Source organism: Hetaerina americana, unplaced genomic scaffold, assembly GCF_022747635.1.
Source record: "Hetaerina americana unplaced genomic scaffold, ioHetAmer1.1.p SCAF_2, whole genome shotgun sequence".
In the NCBI taxonomy this organism is placed as follows: Eukaryota; Metazoa; Arthropoda; class Insecta; order Odonata; family Calopterygidae; genus Hetaerina; species Hetaerina americana.
The window spans coordinates 112,318,946-112,346,866 of record NW_027286763.1 but is presented as its reverse complement, the minus strand read 5'-3'; the positions used below and the strand labels follow the sequence as shown (position 1 = coordinate 112,346,866).

Here is a 27,921-nt window from a genome sequence, read left to right as displayed (position 1 = left end):
TTTCAAAATAAAATTTTGTTGATTAAATCTCATACAATACATGAATATAAAATGGTTGGTGTGTTTCCTGAATATTGATTAGAAGAGATTAGATTCCATAACAAAATAAAAAAACCAGGTTCTTCAGTGAGTGTGTTGCACCACATCATGACATTTTATGTGACAAAACTATTAACACATTTCAACAGATATCAACTCAGCCCGAGAGACTTGTCCATGAGGGGATGTTGGGGGTTTTATAGGGGGTGCACATTCAGCACTTTCCAGAGCAACTGTACATACCTGGCTGCTAATCCCATTATGACCTAATTAGTAACTGAAGCTCTATAAGTAATTAGATTTGCTTAATACTTAACACTTAAATAAAATTTTGCACCCACAGTAATCTCTTTCATTGATGGTTTATCATCTACGTTTTCCTGCAAGCCTACTTGGATTTTGTTCTAAAAATTTGTAATGCTTTTACCGTAAAAGCATACAACAAAAGAGCCACCTGTGAAATAAATTTTTAAAGGGGCTGATGAAAGGAAAAGTCACAATGGTTAGTCAGGTAATCAATCTACATTTCAGTTATATACAGGGTTCGTCCGGAAAATAAGTGTACTCAGCTCAGGAAAAAAAATTTATTACACTTTTACATATCTTAAGCTAATATTCCTCAAAATAGGACCCTTGTGAGTCGATACACTTGTTCCAGCGGCGTTCCCATTCCTGGAACGCTCCCGCGAAGGCATCATCGGGAACCTCTCGAAGACTCGTCGTCACGGCCTCTTCTCTGCCCTCCACGAACATCTCGTGCCACCGAAAGATCATGTTTCTGGACATGGCTGACTCCCCGTAAGCCTGGTTAATCATACCGACAGTTTCGGTAGACGATTTCCCAAGCTTTACCGCAAATTTGATGGAATAACGCTGCTCCAAAAACTTCGGCATCGTGTTCCGTGACGTGGGTCGAGCGTGGAGGTTCGCGTTAACAGAGCTCCTCACTCCACACCACAGCTCAGAGCCGACTGCCTTTTTCAGCGTCGCTTGCCAACATACCCCCCTCCAATCGCAGCCCGTCAGAGCGGTGCTGGGCGCGCCTGGAGCGGCGCGCCCAGCCCAGGAGTCAGTACACTTATTTTCCGGACGAACCCTGTAGCTACGCGATGCATTAATTACCACAGGTAATTCAGCTATTGGTACTGTGCCCCTATGCTGTGCTATGTCCGGGCCCCTAGTACTGAGAATGCCTGCTGGTTCACATCTGTCAAAGGATGGCTGGATATCTAATGAAATAAAAATTATTATAGTATTGAGGCATATTCAGGATAACTTGAAAATTGGGATTAACTATTGCAAAGGCTGCCATGACTCTTTCAGTATTCAGCTGTAGGTTGTCCACCTTGGTCTTCATCTTAAGATCTTTCCAAACCTGCATGGAATACATAATTACACACTGATCACATTATTACAGGCAATCCGTTATTTCAAATGTGTGGAAAAAGATGTGGCATTAAGGAGATTAATTTTCACTTCACGGGAATGAAGATACTTTGTGGTGTCACATGGGTACAATCTCCAATCAATCCAAATTTTAAGAAATCAAGACTTCTGACTCCATTTAGTCCAAATTAGCGAGGGTTTACTGTGCCTTCAAATTGTTTGCATATTTATTTTGACAATATATTCAAGTGCCATCTTTTTCCTCCTACTCTGGCTGCGAGAGTCCATTCGATAAAGTCAATTTATTCCAAAGATGAAGATTCCATCAGGATGATGCAGTGGCTAGCATGCATACGCTTTACAGCAACATAAATGTTGTAAATCAATTAATGCATGTTGGCATGATGCAGTTGCTAGCGCACTGGCATCCCAACAAGAGGGCCTGGGCTCAAATCCTGGAGACGGCAGATTTTTTCAGTGGTACCCCGATTCATACTTGAGGTGCTTTGTGGAACGCACATCAAGCAAGTACGCCATATATCAGATGGGACATTAAGCTGCGGGAGCCTTTGCTGCCCTTGGCACCTTTCGATAAGAGTAGGCTAATGCCGACAATGGGTTTCTCTCCACCCTTCCTCCTTTCCCATCCATCCCTAATGGTTCAAATAACCATATCTGTCAGTCACCTCTCCAAAAGCTACTACTTCCACTATTCCAAAGGCTCAACCATCGAAGTTTCAGAACAGCACTGCATGGGTATGGAAGTTTTCAATTTGGTAAGGCCAAATTAAGAGATAGATGTAACCTAATATAACTGTATGCAAGATGATTCAACTGCATGCTCTTCAAAATGAACATTACGTAACAAAAGCTGCTGAAGATCATTGAATAGAATCTCTTTTTACTTTATGGCATTTTGAATCTGCTATTTTTCAACATTAGACTAAAAATAATAGAACAAACTCAAATCAATAAAACTAACAGGATTCGTCGAGTAGTTTCAGGCATCATGTTGTGGAATTGAAACATAATAAAGAAAATATAGTAACAATTTTCCGCTAGATAAGCTTGTCTAGTGGAAATCGTTACAATCATTCCTTTATTAACAGGATTCGTTCTTAAATTTATAGATTAACATTGGCCTAGACTGCAACGCTGCATGTGGCCTTAAGGTCACAGATTCCAAAACCCTCTCTAGTTTTTCTTAAACCATATAAAAAAACCACAGTAATCAACTTGTAGGTTGATTTGATAGATTAGTGTGTATAGCTCACCCATTACCAAGGGAAACATATGGTGAAATTTACACACCAGTTGGTGGGCCAGTCTCTTTACCTGTGCCACCTGTGATTTCCCAGGAAGACCAGGCACTGGAAAACCACACAGCTTGGGGGCCCAGAGGAATCACCCAGAATCAAACCTGGGTCCGTAGCCCATCACTCGGCCCACGTATCTACCATGTAGCTATATGTATACTACTATGACCTATAATTACCGTATTTTCCCATTGATAACGTGCAACCAGAAATTTTTGGTTATCACGAATTCGTATAGATACGAAGCGCCCAGGGCTTCAGGGTCATCTTGAATGTGTATAGATGCGGCGGAGGAAGGTTTGGGAGTGTAGGCATGTTCTTGATCCTATTTTTCAAGAGGGATTCGGGATAACCTCGTTTGAGGAGGGAACAGTGTAGATTAGAAAGGAAATTATCAAGGGAGTAGGGGTCATTGCAAATTCTGTGTCCTCTTATGGACAGGGAATATGGAATAGAGCGTTTGGTGTGATATGGGTGGCAACTATCATAGTGTAAGTATTGCTGTTTATTAGTGGGTTTTATATGTACAGAGGTGTGAAATGCTTGGTTTATTAATGTTACATTTACATCCAGGAGGGTAATTTGGCAGGAGGAAACTGTAGAACTGAAGGAGACAGAGGACGAAGCATTGAGGTCGGAAGTGAAAGTTTTCAGGGAATCGGTACCATGTGGCCAGAGGAGAAAGATATCACCGATGTATCTGGGCCACAATAGAAGTTTCAGTGGTTGTTTTAACAGGAATTTCTTCTCTGCGAGACCAAGAAAGAGGTTTGCATAGGAAGGGCTGAACCTGCTGCCCATGGCACAACCCTTGATTTGCATGAAGAATTTATCGTTAAAGGAAAAGGAGTTGCGGGTGAGAATGAACTCTGAAAGGCTAAGGAGGAAATCTGTGCTGGGTATGTGTGGCTCAGGGCGTTGGGAGAGGTAATGTTTGAGAGCGGAGAGACCTTCTGAGTGGGGAATCGATGTGTATAGGGATGTTGTGTATCTATGGTGGCCATAGTAATCTCGGTATCTGGAGGGAGGGAGGTTGATTTTAGCCTTTCCAGGAAATGGTAAAAATCTTTGGTGTGTGATGGTAGGGAATGGACTATCGGTTGGAGATAGTGGTCCACAAATGCAGAGATTCTTTCGGTTGGGTAGTGACAGGATGATAAAATCGGATGACCGGGATTCCCACGCTTGTGAATCTTTGGAAGGATATAGAAATGAGGGGTGCGTGGGTGGGGAGGGGAGAGGAGGGCCAGGTATGAAGGAGATAGACCCTCATTTGGCCTGTTGGACACGAGAAATTCAATAAGTTCCTTTTGAAGTGCGGGGTTCGGATCTTCAGGGATTTGCCAGTATGCAGACGTATCCGAGAGTTGTCTGTCAACCTCCCTTATGTAATCTGATCTGTTTAAGACAACAACCGTTGAACCTTTGTCTGCGGAAGTAATGATGATATTAGGATCCTTAATTAACCTTCTTAGTTCTGTGGATTCGGTGCGAGACAGGTTGGGTCGAAGATTTAGGGACTTGAGGAAAGACGGGTTGGAAATCCTGGACAGAAGGTTCATAAAAATTTCAAACAGATGATTTGGGGGGAAGGGATTGGGTTCTTGGGCAGAAGCCAGCTTGAATTTATGTAAGGCGTTGTGAAGGGGTCTGGAAACTTACTGGAGTGATGGTTGGGAATCCCAAAATGCTTTCCACCGGAGATTCCTGGCAGAAATGCTAGAAGTCCACGAGGATTGTCACGTGGTTTACTCTGGGGGTGGGGGTAAAAGAGAGGGCCTTGTTCAAAAGGGAGGTTATATTTGGGCTAAGAGGTTTGGAAGAAAGGTTAACCACATGGCTTGCGGCGTCCATGTCCTCGTCTGGCGGGATGGGAGTGGTGGGTATGGAGGGTCTAGAGCGTGGGTGTCTCTGGGGAAAAGGCCCTCAAGGGTCTGGTGGAGGTAGATTATGGATGGAAGTGAGGTCTGGTTTGAAGAGGTGTAGGGGAGAGGTAGGAGGGGGGAGGGTGGCCAAGCAGCAGTAATTTGAGACCTTCTCGGAAGTGCGACATGCAGAGGTTGGAAAGTTTCCTGAGTAATTATTGATGCCAATGTTGTAGCAAGCACACAGATGCCCTAAGAGTCTATTCTACTTTGTGTAGGAGATGTGGCACGGCCAGGGAAATGATTTTAATCAGGGAGTTCATTGAGCTTTGATATGCGGCAATGAGATGATAATACTGACCACACCCCTTAATATTAGAATTAACAACCACCGAGCCTCATGCAAGAATTCTTCCCTAATTGATATGCTCCCTATCCCCAAACACGCCTCCGAACAGAACACTCCCTTTGATAAATGCTATAATGTATTCATCTTAGCATCCCTCCCACCCTCTGATCCTCCACTGAAACTCAAAACATTAGAGCAATCCTTCATTTGGCTCTTGGAGTCCTGGAATTGACCAGGAATCAATATTAGACATTAATTACACTGCTCCAAATATATTTTCATCCCCCCTGCACCCCCTCACCTTTCCCTTCTGAATTCTCTCCCCACCTCCATCCATCACTCCAGCCCTCATATTCCCTTCAGCCTGATCCCTCTCTTCCTTGATGAAGGTGGCTACGACCACCGAAATAGTCAGTCTCTTTTTTGTGTGTTCCTGTGTTTTTGTCTGTGTCCACTAGTGCTATGAAAGTGCCGCCTACATGGTGATTGTTTTAAACCTGAATTGAGTTAGACTTTTGTAATTTAGAATTTTCTCAAGTAAATTACCCATGGAGAAAAATATTGTGTACAGCGATGTTTAAGCTAGAAGTCATCAATTTTGCAAAAGAAAAAGGAAATCGCTAGGCTGCCAGGATTTATCCATTAATAAATCTTTTAAATCAAAGTTACTTTCTAGTTGGGAAAAGTGGATGATGTCTGGTATAAAAGACTACACAGAATCGGAAAGGATTAGAAGAGTGTCTTATGAAGAAATAAGACAGTGGGTTCTGGAAAGTTGGCAGGGTGTCTGAGTGAATTGAGAAAAAATGGATTTGAAAAACTTGGAGCAATAGTTCAACGCCAGTACTAGAAGATGAGGAAGTATTAACTTCGGAGAGTGAACTCGGTGATATGCCTTTGCACTTAATTCATTTAATGCAATAAATGCACTTAATTCATTTAATTGTGATTCAGGTGACGAATTTCTTGGATTCCAGTAATCTACCAACCCTATCATATATTTATACACATGGGTATATAATACAACATACTCTACGTACATGTGAAGTACTATGTATTAGAATAAAGAAGTCCTACGTATTAGAATATTTTTCTTCTTTTTCTAATGGATACATGAAATAACTGTAACAGTAGCAGATCTGTATTAAATGGAATACGATAAGAAAGGCATGCTTCCAGACTAATTTATTTCTGCGAAACTCTTCTTTAAATTATAGCGTACATAGGTATGTAAATGTTTGGTTTTTTTTAAATTTTCATTATATAATGCGCATTGCCATTTTTTCGATTATTTGAACATTTTTGTGTAGATAATGCACGAGTTATCGATGGGAAAATACGGCACTCTTGACGCAAAGTCACAAAATCTGCATAACACTGTGATCATTTCTTGTTAATGCTCTTCACAATCCCAAGTACGTACGTAGCCACTATTTTTCGGAGGGGGAAAAGATCTTTCAACTGAATTTACTTTTGCCAACTTATTTTGGCAAGTTTATTAAACTGAATATACACCGATCAAAATAACTAAATGGAATTAAAACTTCCTTGTAAAACTGGAATTGATGGAGAATACAGACATCAAAGAAATTATCATATAATATTTATATGCATTGAAATTGGACACCAAACTTTGAAAAAGACGAGAATTTCAAATAATGACTTGTTGGGGTTTAATGGTGAGGTGAAATTCTAGAGATGGCACAAGTTGTCACCAATTTCAATACCAATATCTCAAGTGTTTAATTCTTCTCTAAATCCACATTTTTGGATGCACATCCAAATGCGGATTTGGAAAAGAATAACAAGAAAAAGATGGACGGACAAGAAAAGCAACATAGAAGTATTGAGAGGAATTAAAGAAGAAAGGAATTTAATAAAAGAGATGGAGAAAAGGAAAATTAAATTTGTTGGATATGTTCTCAGACATAACCACTTCCTGGAAAATATAATGGAGGGGAAAATATTGGGAAATAAAGGAAGAGGAAGGCCAAGGAAGAAATTTATGGATGATATAAAAAGTACAATGAGAGTAGCAACCTACAATGAACTGAAAAGATGGAGAGTGACCAATGACTGCAACAATAAGGCTCCGCCTTATGAAGATGATGATGAAGACTATAATCCTCATGCCATGGATACTGTTACGTTAATGCCAAGATTTCCATTGTCAGCAAAGAGTTTTGCCATGCTGGTATCAAACACCAGGCAATCAGAGTTCAGGATAGCGGAAGACACCCCTTCATGGATGGACCTGGGCGTTGCTTCCCATGTCAGGCGCCTCTTATGGCCATTCAGCTCCAGTCTGTAAAGTAAGACCATTCCAATAAAATATCTTCTGCATTCACTTATATGTTGATTTCATTGACGTTTTAGAATTATATATTTAATTACCTGTCCTTGAATTATATCTGAACTAACGGCATCAGATACAAATAATGAAATCACACCCTGGCACTTTTAATCGGGAAATTCTACAGGTATGCCAACTGTAACGACTATAGACAATCATGCAGAGGCTGCACGGACAATAAAACCACCGCCACATTTAGAAAATTTGAGAGCTCTGGGTGAATATAAAACTTGAGTGTTACTAAAATCTTGTGAATGCTGCAGGCAGGTTTTATTTTAACTCAAGACAACAAAGAGAGCATTAAATATAGTTTAAGAAAAAAGTGCACTGTTAAGTCCAAGGTACACTGACATATCTCTAATCCAGATATAAATAATCTAGGAACATCCATGATCCAGCAGTGTTGCAATGCAATCACCCAAGATAATAAGTGTCTGAACTAGCTTTCAGCAATTTACTGATGCCTTGGAAATTTCTCCTCCGTATTTATGGAATTAACGGTACACGAGATCTAAATAGAATCTCAAATAATTTTCTTTCCCTCCACACTTTCTGAATACTAAGAGGCATATTCGTCACGTAAGGGCGTTTGGTCATTTTAAAAACTTTATTCATTAGATAGTTTTTATTATCGGCTCTGGTTTGCAGCAAACCTAGATTCACTTGTCTACATAATTGACATTCACTTCTAAGCACTTTTCATAATCCTGCAACTCTTTCATCCCTCGGCATAGTAGTTCGTAGCTTGCGATTGGAATTAGTTGACAACGGTAGTCTTGTGTTCCTTGTCATCTTCAAACTGTTGCCCAACAATCCACTTGTAGGGCAACGATTTGAAGACGACAAAGGTGAAAGGTTCCAATTAGGGATAAAGGTCCAAAAATACTTGAAATGAAATAATTTACTTTGTAAGTACACACACTTTTTGCCCACTCAACATTCTCTGCTCTTTGTGTTGGTTGGTAAGCATTTTTTATACCCACCTGGCAAATAATTTGTGATTTTCGAACTCTTACGTAAAAATCTTTTAAACATTCTACTCCGCTCTTCATCATGCACATTTATGTGACCATTTTGAAGTCTCATTACCTGTGTCTAACCTTTCCTTCACTCATCACTATAGGTCCATTAGCTAGGCACAACTCCTGATGAATTTAAGCAGCCGATGATCCTTTCACACACAAAAATCAAATCACAGTACACACTTGACAAGTGGCAGGAGCAACAATTTTTGCAGATGTAATATGCATTTACCGAGAGGCAAACGACTACTGAAACAAAGCAATAACTTCAGCGGATTTGGAAACAATCAACAGATGGCACTGTATTTGCACAACTTTTTCTGAACCACCATTATCTAAATATAAGAAAACAGCTATAACTTTTCCAGATGTACCTCACCCATAAGCATTGAAAGTGCATGGATCTAGGTGTAACAATATCCTCTGATACTACTGCTTCATTCTCTTCCTCTCAGTACTGTATGTCACCATGTCCTAATCCAGAAGATCAACTCCTCCAAATGGAGTCATTGTACTCCACAACAGCGACAGCTTTCTCCTTTGCCTTCCCTTTCCTGTCCAGCACTGTCTCCATGGATCCTGAGCAGCATATGAACATCTCTCTTGTCCTTCCACTTCAAAACCATTAACTTACTTCTGAATGCAGATGCACTTTCCAATTTTTTCATCATAACAAATTTTGGCAATTCCTTTCTTTTTGACCTCACAGTTCCTAACACATAAGTTTCCATCAAATTTAGAAATTCATACAGCTCAGGATTGCAGTAATAATAGTCTAGACCTGTAAGGAATTGCCTAGACTATACAGGGTACGGCGATTGAAATCCGGACAAATTAAACTTTTGTTCAAAAGCAAATTTAAGAAAAACAAAAACGAAAATGAAAATCCTTTTACATACAAGTAGGGGTATCTGTCCAGGGTAACATTACTCAATGTAACCCCCTTCAGCTGCAATTACTGCCTCCGATTTTGTCCTGAATTGATCCCACATACTCTTTAAGTTTCTGATAATTTAAGCAACTGGTGCTCCAACAACCTCCTTGATCTTAATGTTGAGAAGTCCCAAAATGTCTATTTTAATAATAAGAACAAAATAAGCAACTCTATTAGTGTTCAAGTTAACCAAAAGCCAATTCCCCAGGTGGGTAGTGTGAAATTTCTCGGGCTACACCTCGATGCTTCATTGACTTGGGAATCGCATATTAATAATCTGTCTAACAAGCTAAGCGCCAAATGCTTCTTAATTCGATCCTTAAGATCCATCGTATCTCAAGATGTGCTGTTGACTTTGTATTATGGGCAGTTTTATTCCCACTTAACATATGGTATCTTGTTCTGGGGTTCATCACCTCATGCATCCAGAATTTTTAAAATGCAAAAAAGAGCAGTGAGGCTAATAACCAATTCCCATTATCTTGCCCCTTGTAAACCCATTTTTAGAAAGCTGGGCCTGTTACCTTTTCCTTGTGCATATATTTTATGTGTGTTATTGTATACTTACAATAATTCTACCAAATTTTATAAAAACAGTGCTGTACACAGCCACTTCACAAGAAGTTCTAATCACCTTCATATCCCATATGTATGCACTACAAGTTCTTTGTGTGGTCCAAACTCAATGGGTTTAAAACTTTACAATGTATTACCCAATGAGGTAAAGGGTATCAATAGTTTTCCCGTTTTTGAATCCAAAATTAAAGCAATGTTACTCCAGAAAATGTATTACAAGGTTGAGGATTTCATTAATGATGGAGTGTAATATTGTTATAGTGTGCTCGCCATCTTCTATTCTACTCTTCTGACTTGTCCTATATCATGTACTTGATCGCTGGACCAATAAAATTATTATTATTATTTAAAAAGCGATGTCCATATTCGCAAATGCTGCTACGAAAGCGGTGCTTCATCTTATTGGTAATCCCTTTCGACTACTCTGCACACATACATAGTAGTCTAGGATGTTCAAGTCCGGGCTATTCTGGGGCCAGAACTCCTTTGACCAGAACACGTCGATGCTACCCGAGAGCCAGTTGTGGACTAAATGACTCGTATGAGCTGGTGCACCATCCTCCCATTGAAAGGCTTATTTTCTCCCCAGGGCCAAAGTTACCATCCACGGTTTCACAACATTCTTCGAAATTTGCAAAATCGCAAAAAATGCAAAATTCCTAAGAAATCAGGGCCTGAGTGTTTCCTCAAATGAGGTTTCCTCACCGGGTTAGCGAAACCTTGACCAAACTTCTCCGAAGAATTATACTTAGCCACAATACCATAAACAGTTGATCTGGGGTACCTGAAGAATCAAAATATCTCACTGGGCGAACACCCAGGGCAAACACTTTCGATAATAGCGGCTCATCGATTGTACTCCACATTTGTAGGTAACATCTCGGCCATTTAGAGGTCATGACTGTTTACTAGATACCTATAGCTTTGAAGAATGCCAATTGTGACCTCCAGTGGAACTATGATATGGTGGGAAATTCCAAATGAAATTTGTCCAGAGATAACCGCCACAGCCTGTACACTGAATAACTTTTTGGAGATGTTAGTGCAAGTCCTAAGAGTTTTGAGAAATGATGCACATAAACTACTCCCACATAATTGAAAAGTCCATATCTTGTCTCGTGTAAATCACAATATTCCAAGCATTTCGACGTTTTGCTTCGCCAAGCTTAAGCGAATCCATTCTAAAATCTTATCTTTTTTTTCAGAGTGTAGACCTTTCACACTAGATGGCCTTTCCCAACATCAATACAACACCGACAGAAATGTTTCCCTCAGGACTGTAACTTAGAGAAAAGGCTCCATTGCAGTGAATGAATAAAGGTTTGATGTTGTTACTTGTTGTTGCTTGACACTACCAATATCCCCAAAGTTGTGTAAAACTTTGGGGATATTGGTAGTGTCAAGCTTAAAACTCATTACTGGGAAAATGTGGAGATCCCAATAAGAGAAAAAATCTCACTCATTACCTCATTGAAAATTGCCAAAAGTCAGGCACAGATAAAGTAACTAGTTAGAATGGGCTTAAAAGTAATACCCTAGAAGAGCATTATCAAAAAGAAAAACTTCATTTCCTCCCTGTAACCATCAACCCAGCCTTTACTGGATTTTCTCCTTTTCATTTTCAGCTGAAAAGTTGTGTTTGTTTGTGCTGTGCATCTAAATTAGTTTGCTGAGCGATAGTGTTATATACAGGATCGCACCCAAAAGTGGTACGACTGATTTTTTTACAAGAATTTTATTGACCACATACTTACATCGACTTAATAATCTTCAAAGTATGCTCCTTGAGCTGCTACACACAAGGTTTTTACGGTATTGAAGCAACTTCTGAATTAAATCTGGTTTTCTGAAACTTTCCCAATACTTTTTATACAAACGTGCAGCATAATAATGCAGAACACAGGACCAATGGAAATGCATCCTTTTATTTACCGCATCTAATGACACTCTTTGGAGAGCATCTTGAGATATCCTCCCAATTTAAGGGGTTATAAACTTACCTGTATGCAAAATTTTCCGCTTCCTTTCTAGACCCTATTAGCTGCACAATGGCAAAGAATTGTTGGAATCCTTCAATCTTCTCCTGCTTCTCCAGAACTAGCATGAAGTGGTTGTTGAAGCAAGACTGCATCATAACCCAGTCCACGGCTCCAGGAAGATTTATGTCTGTAGCGAGGAACACAATATCTTCCCCTGCAAAAAAATATTTTGGATCAATTGTCATAACAATATCGAAACCATTGTACTATTTTCCAAGTTAACATGTTTTATAAATTACAAATTCAGATGTAACTGTTCCAAAATAACAGAGAAGACTACTAATACTAATAAATAATTATTTAGTGGAAAATTTTAGCACTCTTCTTTTCACACATGCTTCTTTTCAAATCTAGTACAATGCGGAAGCTTCCGCAGCATTACAGCCTGTGTAAGACATCTAACATTTATATGTCTCAATGACTGAAATGAGGTCAGTGAAAAAATTTACTTGGTTTATAGCTATTGCTTTAAAGTCTATTTTGTACAACCCCAAAGCTATCATAGTTTTCATTAATAATAATTCAGTATGGCAAATGAAGAAAGGCAATCTGTCTTCATAAACTGATTTGAAGCAAGAAATAACTGTAATACACTTAAGAAAATGTCCACCTTTAAGCTACAATTTTGTTTTAAGAACAAGGGCTTTTTTGAGTAAAATTAAGGATTACACAAATTCTCCAAGCCAGGAAATTTTCAACTTTAAGTGACCTTCATTTAATTTAACTTTAAGAATTACCCATCATTGCATATTTTAGGGAGTATAGTCTTCAATGGATGGCTGCCTCTGGTCATGTAGACACCCCTAAGCATAGCTAGTAGCAATATTTAAGTGAATTTCAAAAAATGCACAACTGAATTTTGGGTCTTCTGAGAAGGTTCGCAAATAAAATCAAATAAAATCGAACAATGTGGAAAAAACTTCACTGAATACCTCTTTTGGGAATGATGTTGTTTTTTTGTCCTCAAATTACAAAAATATTATTTTTGGTCATATTTCAGACACAGAACATTACGTAAAACTATTTGCCATGGGATAAATAAGCAGTCAGACCACATAATGGCCAAGATCAATAAATTTTGGTCGAGGAGGAAAAAGACACTTGGCTTATATGAAATTCGGTTAGTACTGATTGAAATTTTTTGGTTTCATCAAGGAATCTGAGATCAGTTTTAGTTCCTATTCCGAAAAAGGTAAAGGCTACATCATGCGAGGACTACAGGACGATAAGTTTGATATCCCACGCAGCTAAAGTTGTTCTCAGGATCATAAACAAAAGGATAGAGAGTAGGGAAAATGATTACTTAGGGGATGATCAGTTTGGATTTAGGAAGGGGAGAAGTACATGTAGTAATGTAATTGCAGTAATGAAATCACTAATGGAGAAGAATATAGAATACAAGGACGTATTTGCCTGTTTTTTAGATTTCGAAAAGGCATTTGATAGAGTGAATTTGGAAAAACTAATGAGTGTATTGAAGAAAATAAGAATAGATTGGAGGGACAGGAGGCTAATCCGCAACCTGTACATATATCAGACTGCTCAGGTGCGGGTGGGAAACGGGGAGTCAGGATGGGCAGTGTTAGGAAGGGGTGTAAGGCAGGGTGTCCCATTATCACCGTTGCTGTTCAACCTGTATGCAGAGGAAATGATTAAAGGGGCATGGGAAGAACTGGAGGTAGGAATGAAAGTGGGCAGGGAATTCGTAAAATCAGTTAGGTTTGCTGATGACCAAGCTTTAGTTTGTCAGTCAGCCAAGGGGCTGCAAGCATTGCTGAGTGAATTGGAAATTCAGTGCGACAGGTATGGGATGAGAATCAATATTAATAAAACCAAGGTTATACGATTTTTTAGAAAGAACATAAAAAAAGCATTAAAATAGGAGGGCAGAAACTAGAGCAGGTAGAACAGTTTACGTATCTTGGAAGTGTTTTGGACCAACACGGTCAAAGTAGTAGGGACGTAAGGAGAAGAATTGCGCTAGGCAAAGAGGCTTTCACAAGGAGGGACGTTGGGTAAGGATATTAAGAAGACTCATAAAAACTTTGATATGGAGCGTAGCTATGTACGAAAACGTGGTCATTGAAGCAGGAGGATAGATGTAGACTGGAGGCTTTTGAAATGTGGGTATGGAGAAGAATATAGAAGGTGAAATGGACAGAGAAGAAAACAAACGAGGAGGTACTTGGTATGGTGGGCGAAGGGAGGGGTTTGCTGGGAGATATCCTAAGGAGGCAGGAAAAATGGATGAAGACATATTGATCGGCAGTGGGATGCTGAAGACTGTAATAGAGGGGAGAATGTTAGGCGAACAAGGAAAGGGAAGAAACAGGATAAGGATGTTGGACAGGATGAAGGGAGAAGGGAAGTACTTATGGATGAAGAGGGACCTGATGTAGAGTAGTGTGTTTTGTTAGGAGTCACAAAATATTTATTTTGTAGCTATGCCCATCCAAAAACCTACCTTAACCGGTAGATTACCTAATAAAATAATAATCAAGGAATCTCTTCATCCCTGAAGAATGCGTATCAATCTAACTAACTGTCCCATGCTACTACCTTATTTTCCCAATGATAACGTGCACCCAGAACTTTGTAGTTATCATGAATTTGTATACATACCTCGCGCCCAAAGTTACATTTTAATCTTGAACAGGTGAACTCTATCGCCACCTACCAAACCAACCTTCGGGTTGATTACCGTATTTATGGTTTTTTATATGTGCACGTAAAAATTGTACACATTATGTGTATAAATACATCTATATCCATGCACTAATATATAGTGTCATCCGATGAATAAATGAAATCATAATTGCTGTGGCTATATCTACCATACATATACAGAAGATTAGAGCCAGGTGATTGAAATTAATTCCCAACAACAGAAGGATCAAATAATAAACAATATTTAAAAGCCAACACAATATGCTGCCTTATTGTTTTTTTGCTATGATTCGTGAGTCGAAATGGGACATAGGTTTGTGTGCCATTTTATATGCTTCATAAATAAACAATCAGAAAACCAAATATAAGAAAATGAATGAAGTAGAATTTTCTTCTTTTGTTATCTTTACTTTGATTTGTTGCATAGTATTTTGCTTGCAGTATTGGCGCTCAGCTGTTCTAGACACCCTCCAAGTTCTATGAAAGTGCCGCCTGCATGGTGATTGTTTCAAACCTGAATTGAGTTAGGCTTTTGTAATTTAGAATTTTCTCAAGAAAATTATCCATGGAGAAAAATATCGTATACAGCAATGTTTAAGCTAGAAGTCATCAATTTTGCAAAAGAAAAAGGAAATGGTGAGGCTGCCTGGATTTATCCATTAATAAATCTTTTAAATCAAAATTACTTTCTAGTTGAGAAAAGTGGGAGATGTCTGGTATGAAAGACTACACAGAATCAGGAAGGATTAGAAGAGTGTCTTATGAAGAAATAAGACCGTGGGTTCTGGAAAGTTGGCAGGAAGTCTGAGTGACTTGAGTAAAAAAAAGATTTGAAAAACTTAAGGCAATAGTTCAATGCCAGTGCTAGAAGATGAAGAAGAGTTGACTTCGGAGAGTGAACTCGGTGATAAGAGACAATAAATGCACTTATTTAATTTAAGTGTGATTCAGGTGACAAATTTCTAGGATTCGAGTGATCTACTAATCCTATCATATATTTATATTCATAAATATAATACAAGGTACTCTACATATCCATGAAGTACTATGTATTAGAATAAAGGAGTACTACGCATTAGAATATTTTTCTTCTTTTTCTAATGGATTTATGAGATGAAATTACTTTAACAGTAGCAGATGTGTATACAATAGAATGCAATTAGAAAGACATGCTTCCAGAGTAATTTCTTTTTGCGAGACTCTCCTTTTAATTATTATGCACATAGGTATGTAAATGTTTAGATTTTTTCAAGTATCATTACATAATGTGCATTGCCATTTTTCTGATCATCTGAACATTTCTGTAAAGATTACGTTATCGATGGGAAAATACTGTAAGTTGATTCCAATACTAAAAAAATATGTTGCTTTTTACTGAGAAGACATATATTAGCCATGACTCAAAAAGAGCCAAATTACCAAATTTAAATATTTATTTATTTATTTACACAATTACGTTGCAATTAGGCAAATTTCCTGGTGGCAACGGTCAGGTTAGGTCAAAGATAACTCTACAACAAAAATTACATACGAACACATAAAAACATAAGAGATAAAATATTTTTACATAATGACACTTCCACATCACATACAAACAAACTTCCACATCACATACAGGGTTCGTCCGGAAAATAAGTGTACTGACTCCCGGGCTGGGCGCGCCGCTCCAGGCGCGCCCAGCACCGCTCTGACGGGCTGCGATTGGAGGGGGGTATGTTGTCAAGCGACGCTGAAAAAGGCAGTCGGCTCTGAGCTGTGGTGTAGTGAGGAGCTCTGTTAACGCGAACCTCCACGCTTCGACCCACGTCACGGAACGCGATGCCAAAGTTTTTGGAGCAGCGTTATTCCATCAAATTTGCGATAAAGCTTGGGAAATCGTCTAACGAAACTGTCGGTATGATTAACCAGGCTTACGGGGAGTCAGCCATGTCCAGAAACATGATCTTTCGGTGGCACAAGATGTTCGTGGAGGGCAGAGAAGAGGTCGACGACGTGTCTTCGAGAGGTTCCCGATGATGCCTTCGCGGGAGCGTTCCAGGAATGGGAACGCCGCTGGAACAAGTGTATCGACTCACAAGGGTCCTATTTTGAGATATATTAGCTTAAGATATGTAAAAGTGTAATACATTTTTTTTCCTGAGCTCAGTACACTTATTTTCCGGACGAACCCTGTACAATATGCCGTCCACATCACATACAAACAATATTTTCATGACTACAAAGAAGTTTATTACCCAGTGGCTGCTTTACAATTCAACTTAAAACTTCTAAAATTGGATGGAAAGGGCTCAAACAAACCTCCAGGCAGCTGGTTCCAATCAATTATGGTTCTATTTAAAAAAGAGTATTTTTTCTTATTTGTTTTTTGAGTCCTTATTTTTATTTTGAGGCTATGGTCGTTTTTTCCCTTAAAATTAGGCTTTTCTATCCCTTTCCCTAAATCTTCCCACGCTTCATCCTTTTTAACAATTCTATACATCGCGCCTAACCTACTCCTTTTTCTTCTATTTTTCAAACTCTCCCATTTCAGTATATCTAACATTTCTGTGACACTATCTGTTCTTTTATACCTTCCGAGTACATATCTTGCTGCCTTTCTTTGAACTTTTTCTATCTTTTTAATATGCCTCACCTCATATGGATCCCATACTATGGAGGAGTATTCTAGGATAGGGATAACCAGTGCCTTATATGCTTTTTCTTTTGTGGCTACGCTACTTCCTTTTAAATTTCTCATCACCCAATGCAATACTTTAAATGCCTAATACACCCAAGTCCCCTAAAAATATTAATTCATAAAACATAACCATATATTTTAGGCATAAAATCAACACACAGTACTTACACAGTATCCGTCTAGTGCCTGGACTGTAATTCAATATTCAATAAAAATGGTGGTCAAAACTTCATTTGAAATTCTAACTTCCTATCTTACAACTACATTTATTCCATAAATAACATTTAATGTAACATTGTTTCATTCTTTACCAGGGTATTAAAAGAGAGCATTCAGATTCCATTTACCAAGTCTTTACCATGAACATTGACCTCGAGAATTTCCTGACGACTTAACCAAGTATGCCTGCAAACTGTTGTTGCTTTTTCCTTGCAGGAATTTTATTCTGTCACAAAAGCTGTTTTTGGTTTTTCCCAAAATGATTTTGGTAATTTTAGGGAAAGAAGTGGAATTTGGTATTTAACCTAAAAGGTTTTTTATTTCCATACATAAAATACTACTCCAAGAATTCTGTGAATAAATTGAACATTAATTCAAAAGCAGTAACTTACCAGAATGGGATATAACATTAATCTGAATCTTTAAATTAAATTATTCAGCGTTGATTATTGGACTAAAATATAGATAAATGGCATTTAAGAATTTGACCTTAGTGGATCCCCATTTCATAATGGGTTAACACCAAATTAGCCTGTCTAATAAATGTACTCTGTGAAAAAGTATTTTTATTGATGTATTGCTGAATTTCTCGAAGGCATGCATTTATGCATCTGGCAATGAGTTCCCTAATTTACTCCCTAAAGTAATTTACAAACTATAGTTAGAAATAGGAATTGCCAAGCTACATACTGGACTCTGTGACAATGCTTTGAGCTCTCATCACTCAGACTTAGCATGATCACACGACATGTTCCAGGATATGGTTCCAGCATATATTATCTTTGAAGCCCTAACTATTCCCATGAACAGTGGAACCTCGCTTAACGAGCACCTCAGTTATTAAGCAAAAATATTATCATCAACAATGACTTGCTCAACAAGAGAGTTTTCTCATAGCAAGAGACTAGGAGAGAGGAATTCAAGGAACGATAGTGCACCTGCTCCTTCAGTTTGCGTTGAACACTTGTTTCACCAGCACCTTGGTGCCACTAGTGATTGCAGATTACGCAAAACTTGTGTTCGGATATTATTTGTGATTTTTTTTGCCCACAGTCCAAAAGTTAAATAATATTTTGTTCATAGTTTTAAAAAGATGTTCCCAAAAAAAAAGCTGCGAGAAGAATGGCATTAAAGAATAAAAATAACCATAGCAAAGAAAAGTAAAATCATGGAAAAGCAAGAACGAGGTGCTCACGTGGCTGATCTGTCACACACATACAAATGTGTCGGCATCAATTATTTGCGCTATCCTCAAGAATAAGGACAAAATTAAGAAGATAAATGCTTCAAAAGGGTTGGCATACATTGATTCTTCTCAATGCATTCTCATCAATGTTGAAAGGTTGCTTCTCATGTGGATAAACGAAAAGCATTTGTGATGTGACACTACTAATAAGAACATTGTTTGTGAAAAGGCAAAAGTGATTTTCGCTGACCTCTTTCAGAAGATGCCAGAATAATAAATGGCTGGAGAGGAAGTATTTGTGGGACGCCATGCGTGGCTCAAGAAGTTGATGAAAAAAACTGGGACTGTGTTTGAGGGTATTGTGAGACATGGAGAGGCAATGAGCTCAGACTCGAAGTCATCACTGGTCACTTCAACAAGCACGCAGATTCTGAGGGTTGCTTGCAGCAACACATTTTCAATTGCGACAAGTCTCTTCTGGAAGCATTTGCCAAAGCAAACCTATATACAATACACATATCAGCACAGGAGTATGCATTGACTGGCCACAAGCCAATGAAAGACCCATGCTGCCATTGTGTGCTACTGCGATTTGAATAATTAATCTCTAGGTTTCCAAATCCAGTAACTAAGAATCGTATTTAATACTACACTCCCAGAGATATTCATTACTCTACAATAGGCAGGAAAATTTATTCTGTAAATAGAGATAGGATATTATTAAATATGTATAAGGGATACATTGAGATCACATTGAATGAGTCCATCAATAAAAAAACAAAAAAACATGAGCACATAAATCAATGCCTATCTTAATGGTTCGAGCAGGGCAACATATGGAATAAAGAGAAAGTGAAATTAGTTGCTACGCACCAGAAACCCCTTTAGGTAACAATGATAATCATAGTCAAGGTAAATGGCGAGAGAGATCATTTTGAAGGAACTTCAATAGGTTCTGTAGGAGTTAATAAAACTGACCCACAAGTATTCCATTTCTTAGGTCATTCCACCTCGATGTTTCTACCCCTGTGCCAACTATCGCAAGTCTCATCATTATCTCCGGCATTCTATAACCAGCCATGAGGAGCAAATGTGATTCTGCTGAAGTAAACCAAAAGTAAAGAAGAATCTATATTTCAATGCAACAATTTCAGAGTGTAAAAATCATTCGCCTTGACTGGGACTCGAACCCAGATCCCTCAATATCCGATCGAGTGCTTTAGCCACTTAAGCTACCAAGGCGTCCTCTTAAACTCTGAAATTTTGGGGCTTTTAAAGGAACTAGATGTTGTGACGAAATGGCATACATTGCCATACAATGCCGTACATGCCGTTGAGGGATCTGGGTTCGAATCCCAGTCAAGGCGAATGATTTTTACACTCTGAAATTGTTGCATTGAAATGCACATTAGCGGATGACTCCATTAAAAAGTTACTGTTGCGGTATCTCCCGCAGTTTCTTTGGAATTTGTCAAAGGATAAACACCATAAGTGTTTAAAGTTGGCTTTAACCTCGTGGACTGTGGCGCGTCGCGCACGAATACGAATGCCTGTGACATTGTATGTACGGTATTTCGTCACAACATCTTGTTCCTTTAAAAGCCCCAAAATTTTCAGAGTTTAAGAGGACGCCTCGGTAGCTTAAGTGGCTAAAGCACTCGACCGGATATTGAGGGATCTGGGTTCGAATCCCAGTCAAGGCGAATGATTTTTACACTCTGTAATTTTTGCATTGAAATGCACATTAGCGGATGACTCCGTTAAAAAGTTACTGTTGCGGTATCTCCCGCAGTTTCTTTGGAATTTGTCAAAGGATAAACACCATAAGTGTTTAAAGTTGGCTTTAACCTCGTGGACTGTGGCGCGTCGCGCACGAATACGAATGCCTGTGACATTGTATGTACGGTATTTCGTCACAACATCTTGTTCCTTTAAAAGCCCCAAAATTTTCAGAGTTTAAGAGGACGCCTCGGTAGCTTAAGTGGCTAAAGCACTCGACCGGATATTGAGGGATCTGGGTTCGAATCCCAGTCAAGGCGAATGATTTTTACACTCTGTAATTTTTGCATTGAAATGCACATTAGCGGATGACTCCGTTAAAAAGTTACTGTTGCGGTATCTCCCGCAGTTTCTTTGGAATTTGTCAAAATTTCTGGTAAATGTTTTTCGTCCAATCAAGAGACAATTGTGGCTGCTGACTGGTACTTTGCAGTACTGCACAGTACAGAGATGGTACATGGCACTGGAACACCACTAGATGAAATGAATTAATATTAAAGGCGATAACACTGAAAAATTAAACTTTTTTTCGAGCATACATTGTCATTTTCGATATCAGGCTGAGAATTGAGAACTCAGATCACCCTCATCCAACAGCTTAAGTACTGCGGATCAGGAAACTGTTTTCCACAGGATATGTTGAGGATAGAATAGGAGTATCCCTCACCTACTACACTGATACACTTGGGCTCATTAAGGCCATTTACCTTGCAGAGTTGTGATGGATTTGTGAGACATCAGCAGGTGAGGCATCACCTGCTCCAATGATCCTTCCCACTTGCAGAGTGCGCCAGGGCATGGGCATAGGTAGGGTCTAAACTCACAAACCTCCTCATGCTCTATTTTCTCTGTGTGAAGGAATGACAACTGGCAGCCAGAGCTGGCAAATTTACAAGGGAACAAAACCGTACTCGCCACCTTCTCCATAGCCAGATTTCTTATGTTCCCTGAAAAAATTAAGAACATTGAAGATGCAGTAAAACTATTAAGGCTTAAGTTATCAACCATATTAATTAAACTGTAGCAAACAACAATCACATCCACAATCAAAAAATGGAACAACAACTCCATAACAGAGGTGTATTTGCAAACTAACACTTAAAATTATGACATTTCAATACTAAATACCATTGCAAACATTAAATGACACATTTTCACCACTTTTTATTCAGATTTTGCTTTTTACATTACTACTCGAATCATTGAGTACTCATTGGGGATTACACAAAACAATTAAAACATTATGAGGATGTTAAAAATAATATAAGTAAGGATATAAAAATATATATATATACAGGATCCATACAATAAGTATTGTGACTGGTTCGCTGTAGCCTCAACGGAGCGGTGAATGGGGGTCCCACCAGTCGGCTCGGTAAAGGGGTCCCCCACCACTCACGCGCACTTTAGTTCAGTCGCCTCTAGGCAAGCGTTGAGACAGGAGGTGGATTTCTGTGACATGTCATTGTTTCTGGGGTTGTCGCGCCAGCATGGAGTGCACCATCGAGCAACGCTATGCTATGAAGTTTTGCGTTAAACTCAGGATATCCACATCAGAGACCCTAGAACTAATTAAACAGACTTATGGGGATGATGCCTTCAGCCCCACTAGAGTTTTTGAATGGCACAAAATGCTTAAGGAAGGCCTGGAGCACATCTGAGACAAGCACCGCGTCGGACACTTGACGACCGCTCGAATCGATGCTCGGGGGGCCAAAGTGAAAAAAGTTTTGGACTCTGACAGACGTTTAACCCTTATCCTTATCCGAAGCCCTTATCAGCGAGGAGACCGGCCTTTCAGTCGGAACCGTCCTCACCATTGGAACAGAGGATCTTGCGATGAGGAAAGTGTGCGCGAAGCTGGTGCCGAAAGTCTTCAGCGAGGAACAAAAACTGTCACGAGTGGAAATTTCACAAGAAATTTTGGACTGCATCCAGGAAGATGAAGATTTTCTCGACATTACTACCTCAAAGGATAGCTCAAAAGATATCAATTCGACTCCATCGATGCATGAGGAATGCATTTTGACGATTATTAAGTAAGTGCAATGATAACTGCAATAAATTCTGATTTTTGGAACCAGTCCCAATACTTATTGTATGGACCCTGTATAATAATATATTTAATAATAATAATGTTCCATTTGCCCAATGATCATGTTGCAAAATTAAAAAGTGGGCGGTATATGCACATTACAGGGTCGCACCCAAAAGTGGTAGGACTGATTGTTTTACAAGAATTTTATTGACGATATACTTACATCGACTTAATAATCTTCAAAGTATGCTCCTTGAGCTGCTACACACTTAGTATAACGTTGCTCCCATTCCCCGTACGCCCGCTAAAAATTTTCTTTGGGGATACCGGTGATGACCCTCGTCAAAGCCTCTTGAACGGCCTTTATCGAGTCAAAACGTCGTCCCTTGAGCTGTCTTTTCATCAGGGGGAAGAAGAAGAAGTCCGGTGGTACCAGATCGGGAGAATAGGGCGGGTGCGACAACGTGGCAACGCCGTATTTGACCAGGAGCTGTCGGTCAACACTCAGAATTTTCAGCACCAACTTGGTGCACACCTTGCGCATGGCCAAATCCTATGAAATAATGCGTTGGACGTTGGATGCAGACAGACCCAACTAGTCTGCAATTTCTTCACTGGTTAAGCGTCGGTCTGTGTTCAGCAGTGTCCTCACTCTGTCCACATTCGTGTCGGTTCTTGCCGTCGACGGCCGTCCGGAGCGATGGTCGTCTTCAACGAGCTCCCTACCCTCTTTAAACAACTTGTGCCACTCAAATACTGTGGAACGGCTTAAGGCAGTGTCCCCATAAGCCTGCTTGATCATATCGAGGGTCTCAGTTGCCGTCTTCCCGAGTTTCGCACAAAACGTCATGGGATAACGTTGCTCTAAATTCAGATTCATTTCGTTTTTCGACGCGGACAAAAAACTTGCTTCACTAAAAACGGTGTCCTCACTCAACGACAGCCCGCAGGTGACTGAGGTTGGTGTCGGTCTGTTGCTAAGAGCCCCCTCCACCTTACCCTGCCAGGCAGACCCCCCTCCACCGCTCCGTTCGCACCAGAGAAAATCAGTCCTACCACTTTTGGGTGCGACCCTGTATATCAGGAATGCGTATATTGTTTATACGTTATTAATATAGTAGCAAGCCAAGATAAAATATTGAGCTAACTTATTCAATGATGTAATCGGAAACACAGAAGTACACACCACTTAATGATAGACCTTTCAATGAATTTCTTCAATGAAGGAAATATGGCAATGGAAATGCCATTTGCAACATAAAATGCTTCATTGAAGACAATGAATAATCCTTGAGATGTCTGGTCATAGCCCCAAAAAAGTGATGAAAATGTAACCACTACCAGAACAAATAATTTCAGGAATTTAACTTCTTCATCTGGTGAAACTCTTCCACTTGATGAAGCAATGGTCACCACTTGATAAAATCTGGGATTATAATTCATTCAATTTATGGTACCCCAGTGCATCTAAGGTCTAATGCATTCCACTATGCATCTAAGGACTAATGCCATCTACGATAATTCAACCTGTCGCCTGCACTATTTGATCCTTCCATTTAACAAAAACCACGTGCAAATGGTAGAAGGGAGATATTTTTTCAACGAAAGTTGCTATTCAAATTCTAGCACTCACCAAGTGGTCCTCTGCAAGTGGGGCAGCAAGAGAGCATTGGCCGGCAACTTTGACACACAAGGTGTCCGCTGTGGCACTGAAGAATCGGAGGTAAGACATACTCAAAGCAGACGGGGCATTCAAAGAGACTGGCGAGATCAGCTGCAGATGTGGAAGTTGAAGCTGCATTTGAGTTGGATGAAGCAACCGTGCCTCCATGATTGCTTCTCCTCTTGCAGGAAACATGAGGCAGCTGAATTTGCGCGTTCATTGCTGCAAATTTGGAAAATTCGTCAAATAAGATTCAGTTATCATATGCTTACTTTTACCAAATCCACTGTAATATTATGATCACAAAAAAGTACTGCAAGTCTATCAGCCCACACCAAAAAGCACTTCAAACTTATAGGCATGAGACACAGTGGTATTATTGTGACAAAATCATATTATTAATAAGTAATCTACCGGTTAAGGTAGGTTTTGGATTGACACAACCACCTAATAAATATTTTGCAACTCCTAACAAAACTCAAAATCCATCATCCTACTCTAAATCAGGTCCCTCTTCATCTCCGAGTACCTCCTTCCTCCCTTCATCCCGTCCAACATCCCTATCCTGTTCCTGCCCTTTCCTTGTTTGCCTAACATTCTCTCCTCTATCACAGTCTTCAGCATCCCACTGCCGGTCAACACCCCCTTCATCCACTTTTCCTGCCTCCTTAGGATTTCTCCCAACAAACCCCTCTTTTCGCCCACAGTACAAAGCACTTCCTCATTTGCTTTCATTTTGGTCCGTATCGCCTTCTACATTCTTCTCCAAACCCATATTTCAAGAGCCTACAATCTACTTCTATCATCCTGCTTCTGTGACCAATTTCTGCGCCGTACAGAGCTACACTCCATATCAAAGTTTTAACGAGTCATTTCTTAACATCCTTACTCAACGTCCCCATCATCAACTCCCTCCTCCTCGTGAAAGCCTCTTTGCCTAACGCAATTCTTCTCCTTGCATCCCTACTACTTTGACCGTGTTGGTCCAAAACACTTCCAAGATACGTAAACTGTTCCACCTGCTCTAGTTTTTGCCCTCCGATTCTAATGCTTTTTTTATGTTGTTTCTAGAAAATCGTAGAGCCTTTGTTTTATTAATATTGATTCTCATCCCATACCTGTCGCACTGAATTTCCAATTCACTCAGCAATGCTTGCAGCCCCTTGGCTGACTGACAAACTAAAGCTTGGTCATCAGCAAACCTAACTGATTTTACGAATTCCCTGCCCACTTTCATTCCTACCTCCAGTTCTTCCCATGCCCCTTTAATCATTTCCTCTGCATACAGGTTGAACAGCAACGGTGATAATGGGCAACCCTGCCTTACACCCCTTCCTAACACTGCCCATCCTGACTCCCCGTTTCCCACCCGCACCTGAGCAGTCTGATATATGTACAGGTTGCGGATTAGCCTCCTGTCCCTCCAATCTATTCTTATTTTCTTCAATACACTCATTAGTTTTTCCAAATTCACTCTATCAAATGCCTTTTCGAAATCTAAAAAACAGGCAAATACGTCCTTGTATTCTATATTCTTCTCCATTAGTGATTTCATTACTGCAATTACATTACTACATGTACTTCTCCCCTTCCTAAACCCAAACTGATCATCCCCTAAGTAATCATTTTCCCTACTCTCTATCCTTTTGTTGATGATTATGAGAACAACATTAGCTTGATCATAATACTGTTTAATTATTGAACACTTCCAAAGATGTAGCCAACAAGAACACCTTACATACTGTGTTGATAATATTGTCAGTATCCCATTTCCTATAATAAACACGAACGATATTAACAGAAAAATCACATTTCATTTATCCGAATTACATCAGCTTTAACTGGAGGTTACGTTTTCACTCTCTGCAACTAATTATGCCATGAAAAGCCAAATATAACCCAATCAAGTCGTCCAAGGCAGTTCTTCACAGTAAATAGTATTTTAGTCCTTGCTTTCTAACTTATTAATTACAGCAAACCAAATGAATTTCCCCATAATTACCGCTCTCTAACGAAATAGGGGAATTCGTTCATGAATTTACTGCATAAGATTGAAATAAATTTAATACTAAATAATATAATTGAAAATTTCGAATATGTGAAATTCTAAAATGAACTTATTCATAAACAATCGTAAGCACGCATTTTACGATTAATTGCCTCGAAGTCTGCCTCGTTATCCATTGCCCAAAACATCAAAAATTATAATTCAAGGAGTGCGAAAGTTAACAGTAATACTTCATACTATGGGAAATATACAAATAGTTCCTCATACGCCAGTACGTCATATAGAATGCACTTAAACGATTCCGACACTGATGTTTGGTAACCATGGTCCACCTCTACAACAACTAACATTAAATAAACAAACCAACCGATAAAGCGTATTAATTTCATGAAACAAAATCTGTCACAAAATTTAGAAGCGACTACTACCAACTCAAACCTGCGAAAGTATTTGGAAATTGAAGTTACAACCCAAAACAAATCCATTGATACGTAATAAGTCCCTTCTGTTCGCATACGCGTAATCGTAATTAAAATAAGCAAATATTGTAATTGCTGCATTACATGGCGTGATTGTGCTTGTTTCATCACTTAGATCAGAGCGTTTATAATGAAATGTAATCCTTAATTGTAACTATTTAGACAAACGACACATCTCAAGAGTCATAGAAGAGACCATTTTCGGAAAATCATTTTCACAACCACAACACAGAAAAATATTATACTTGGTAAAATTGCAACATTCAAAATGCACTAATAAAATACCAAGTAATGACAACATAATTTTACACGCCAAAACATATTATAAAATATCAACTATAAAAGCCAATCTTATAAATGTATCGTACAATGAAATTCGTCATACGAAACATAAATATACTCGTGCAAAGAAACACTATTAAAAATCAATCAACACACAAAGTTTGAAAAAAGTGTTAACCTACGTTTCATCGTTAGTTTCAGCGATGCACGAGTAGCAGGTCTATTTGAATATCGTGACCACTTACGATCCATATGCTACTAACTCCGATCTAAGCATAAGCTTAAAGGATGTCCATAACTTTCATCCAATATCTCCAAAGAAGGTTGGTTATTTTCCTGAATCCGCCACAGTGTAAATATTTTACGAAGTTCTCAATCAAGAGGACATAAGGTATAAGCTGAGTCTGTGCGTTGTCAAGGGTTTCTGATAGACATGTCACCAACCGATGGGTAAATAATACGGGAACAGCACTTATAAATGTATGTCAATAAAACAAAAAATGTTAGTCTTCCGAGCTTAGCACATTAACACACATATAACGTCCTGTGTTACTGCTCCACGACGCCATATGCAATACACACATTATGACAATGAATTTGCTTAATACTATAAAATAGGGTGCCCGTACCCTTCATAACGTTAATGAAATGCCTCGAACTGCCATGACCAAGGACGTCACACTCCCGCGTATAGACCCTTCTCCAATTGCCCTGATCGAGGATAGCCAACTCCCATGTTAACACCTTTAATCCCGTTTTCTTTTTTACCACCGCTCGAAGAGGGAGCTGTTTTACAATGAAACTAAGACGCTTGTAGTTCTTCGTTGATAGATGACGCTGCCATCACATTACCGCGCCATGGCTCAAATTGTATTTTGTGAACTTATGAATCACCCAAGTTATTTCCTGCTGTCGGGGCTTCGTTTTGGCATGAGTAATTACTATGTAACTGAATAATTTAAGGACAACGGTATCTAAAATAATACGAAGATGTTCACAAAATAGACAATGACAATAACTGCAGAGGCTTGTGAATGAAAAAGT

At 39.2% G+C, this 27,921-nt stretch overlaps 1 protein-coding gene across 3 annotated transcripts; it reads right to left on the bottom strand.

Moving 5' to 3' along the window:
* Positions 1-6,436: 6,436 nt before the first annotated feature.
* Positions 6,437-27,649, bottom strand: LOC139687876 (E3 ubiquitin-protein ligase Siah1-like). 3 transcript variants are annotated; one of them, XM_071585210.1, is made up of 5 exons: positions 27,060-27,649; positions 24,079-24,330; positions 21,115-21,354; positions 11,841-12,033; positions 6,437-7,260 (listed from the first exon to the last, which is right to left on the bottom strand). In XM_071585210.1, exons 1-5 carry the CDS (start codon positions 27,127-27,129, stop codon positions 7,083-7,085), a joined length of 933 nt encoding a protein of 310 aa, XP_071441311.1. In that variant the 5' UTR covers positions 27,130-27,649; the 3' UTR covers positions 6,437-7,082. The 3 variants fall into 3 exon arrangements, with proteins under 3 accessions (XP_071441311.1, XP_071441313.1, XP_071441312.1); XM_071585212.1 differs by having other exon boundaries at positions 27,123-27,649; XM_071585211.1 differs by having other exon boundaries at positions 27,507-27,648.
* Positions 27,650-27,921: the final 272 nt, after the last annotated feature.

What these genes read in the sequence shown, in the direction of transcription:
- LOC139687876 (XM_071585210.1), bottom strand. Translation starts at nt 27,129, where the DNA reads ATGGATCGTAAGTGGTCACGATATTCAAATAGACCTGCTACTCGTGCA. An exon ending in GCTGAAACTAACGATGAAAC is followed by an intron (nt 24,331 to 27,059) that starts GTAGGTTAACAC and finishes CCAAATTTGCAG; the next exon opens with CAATGAACGCGCAAATTCAG. An exon ending in CACTTGCAGAGGACCACTTG is followed by an intron (nt 21,355 to 24,078) that starts GTGAGTGCTAGA and finishes TAATTTTTTCAG; the next exon opens with GGAACATAAGAAATCTGGCT.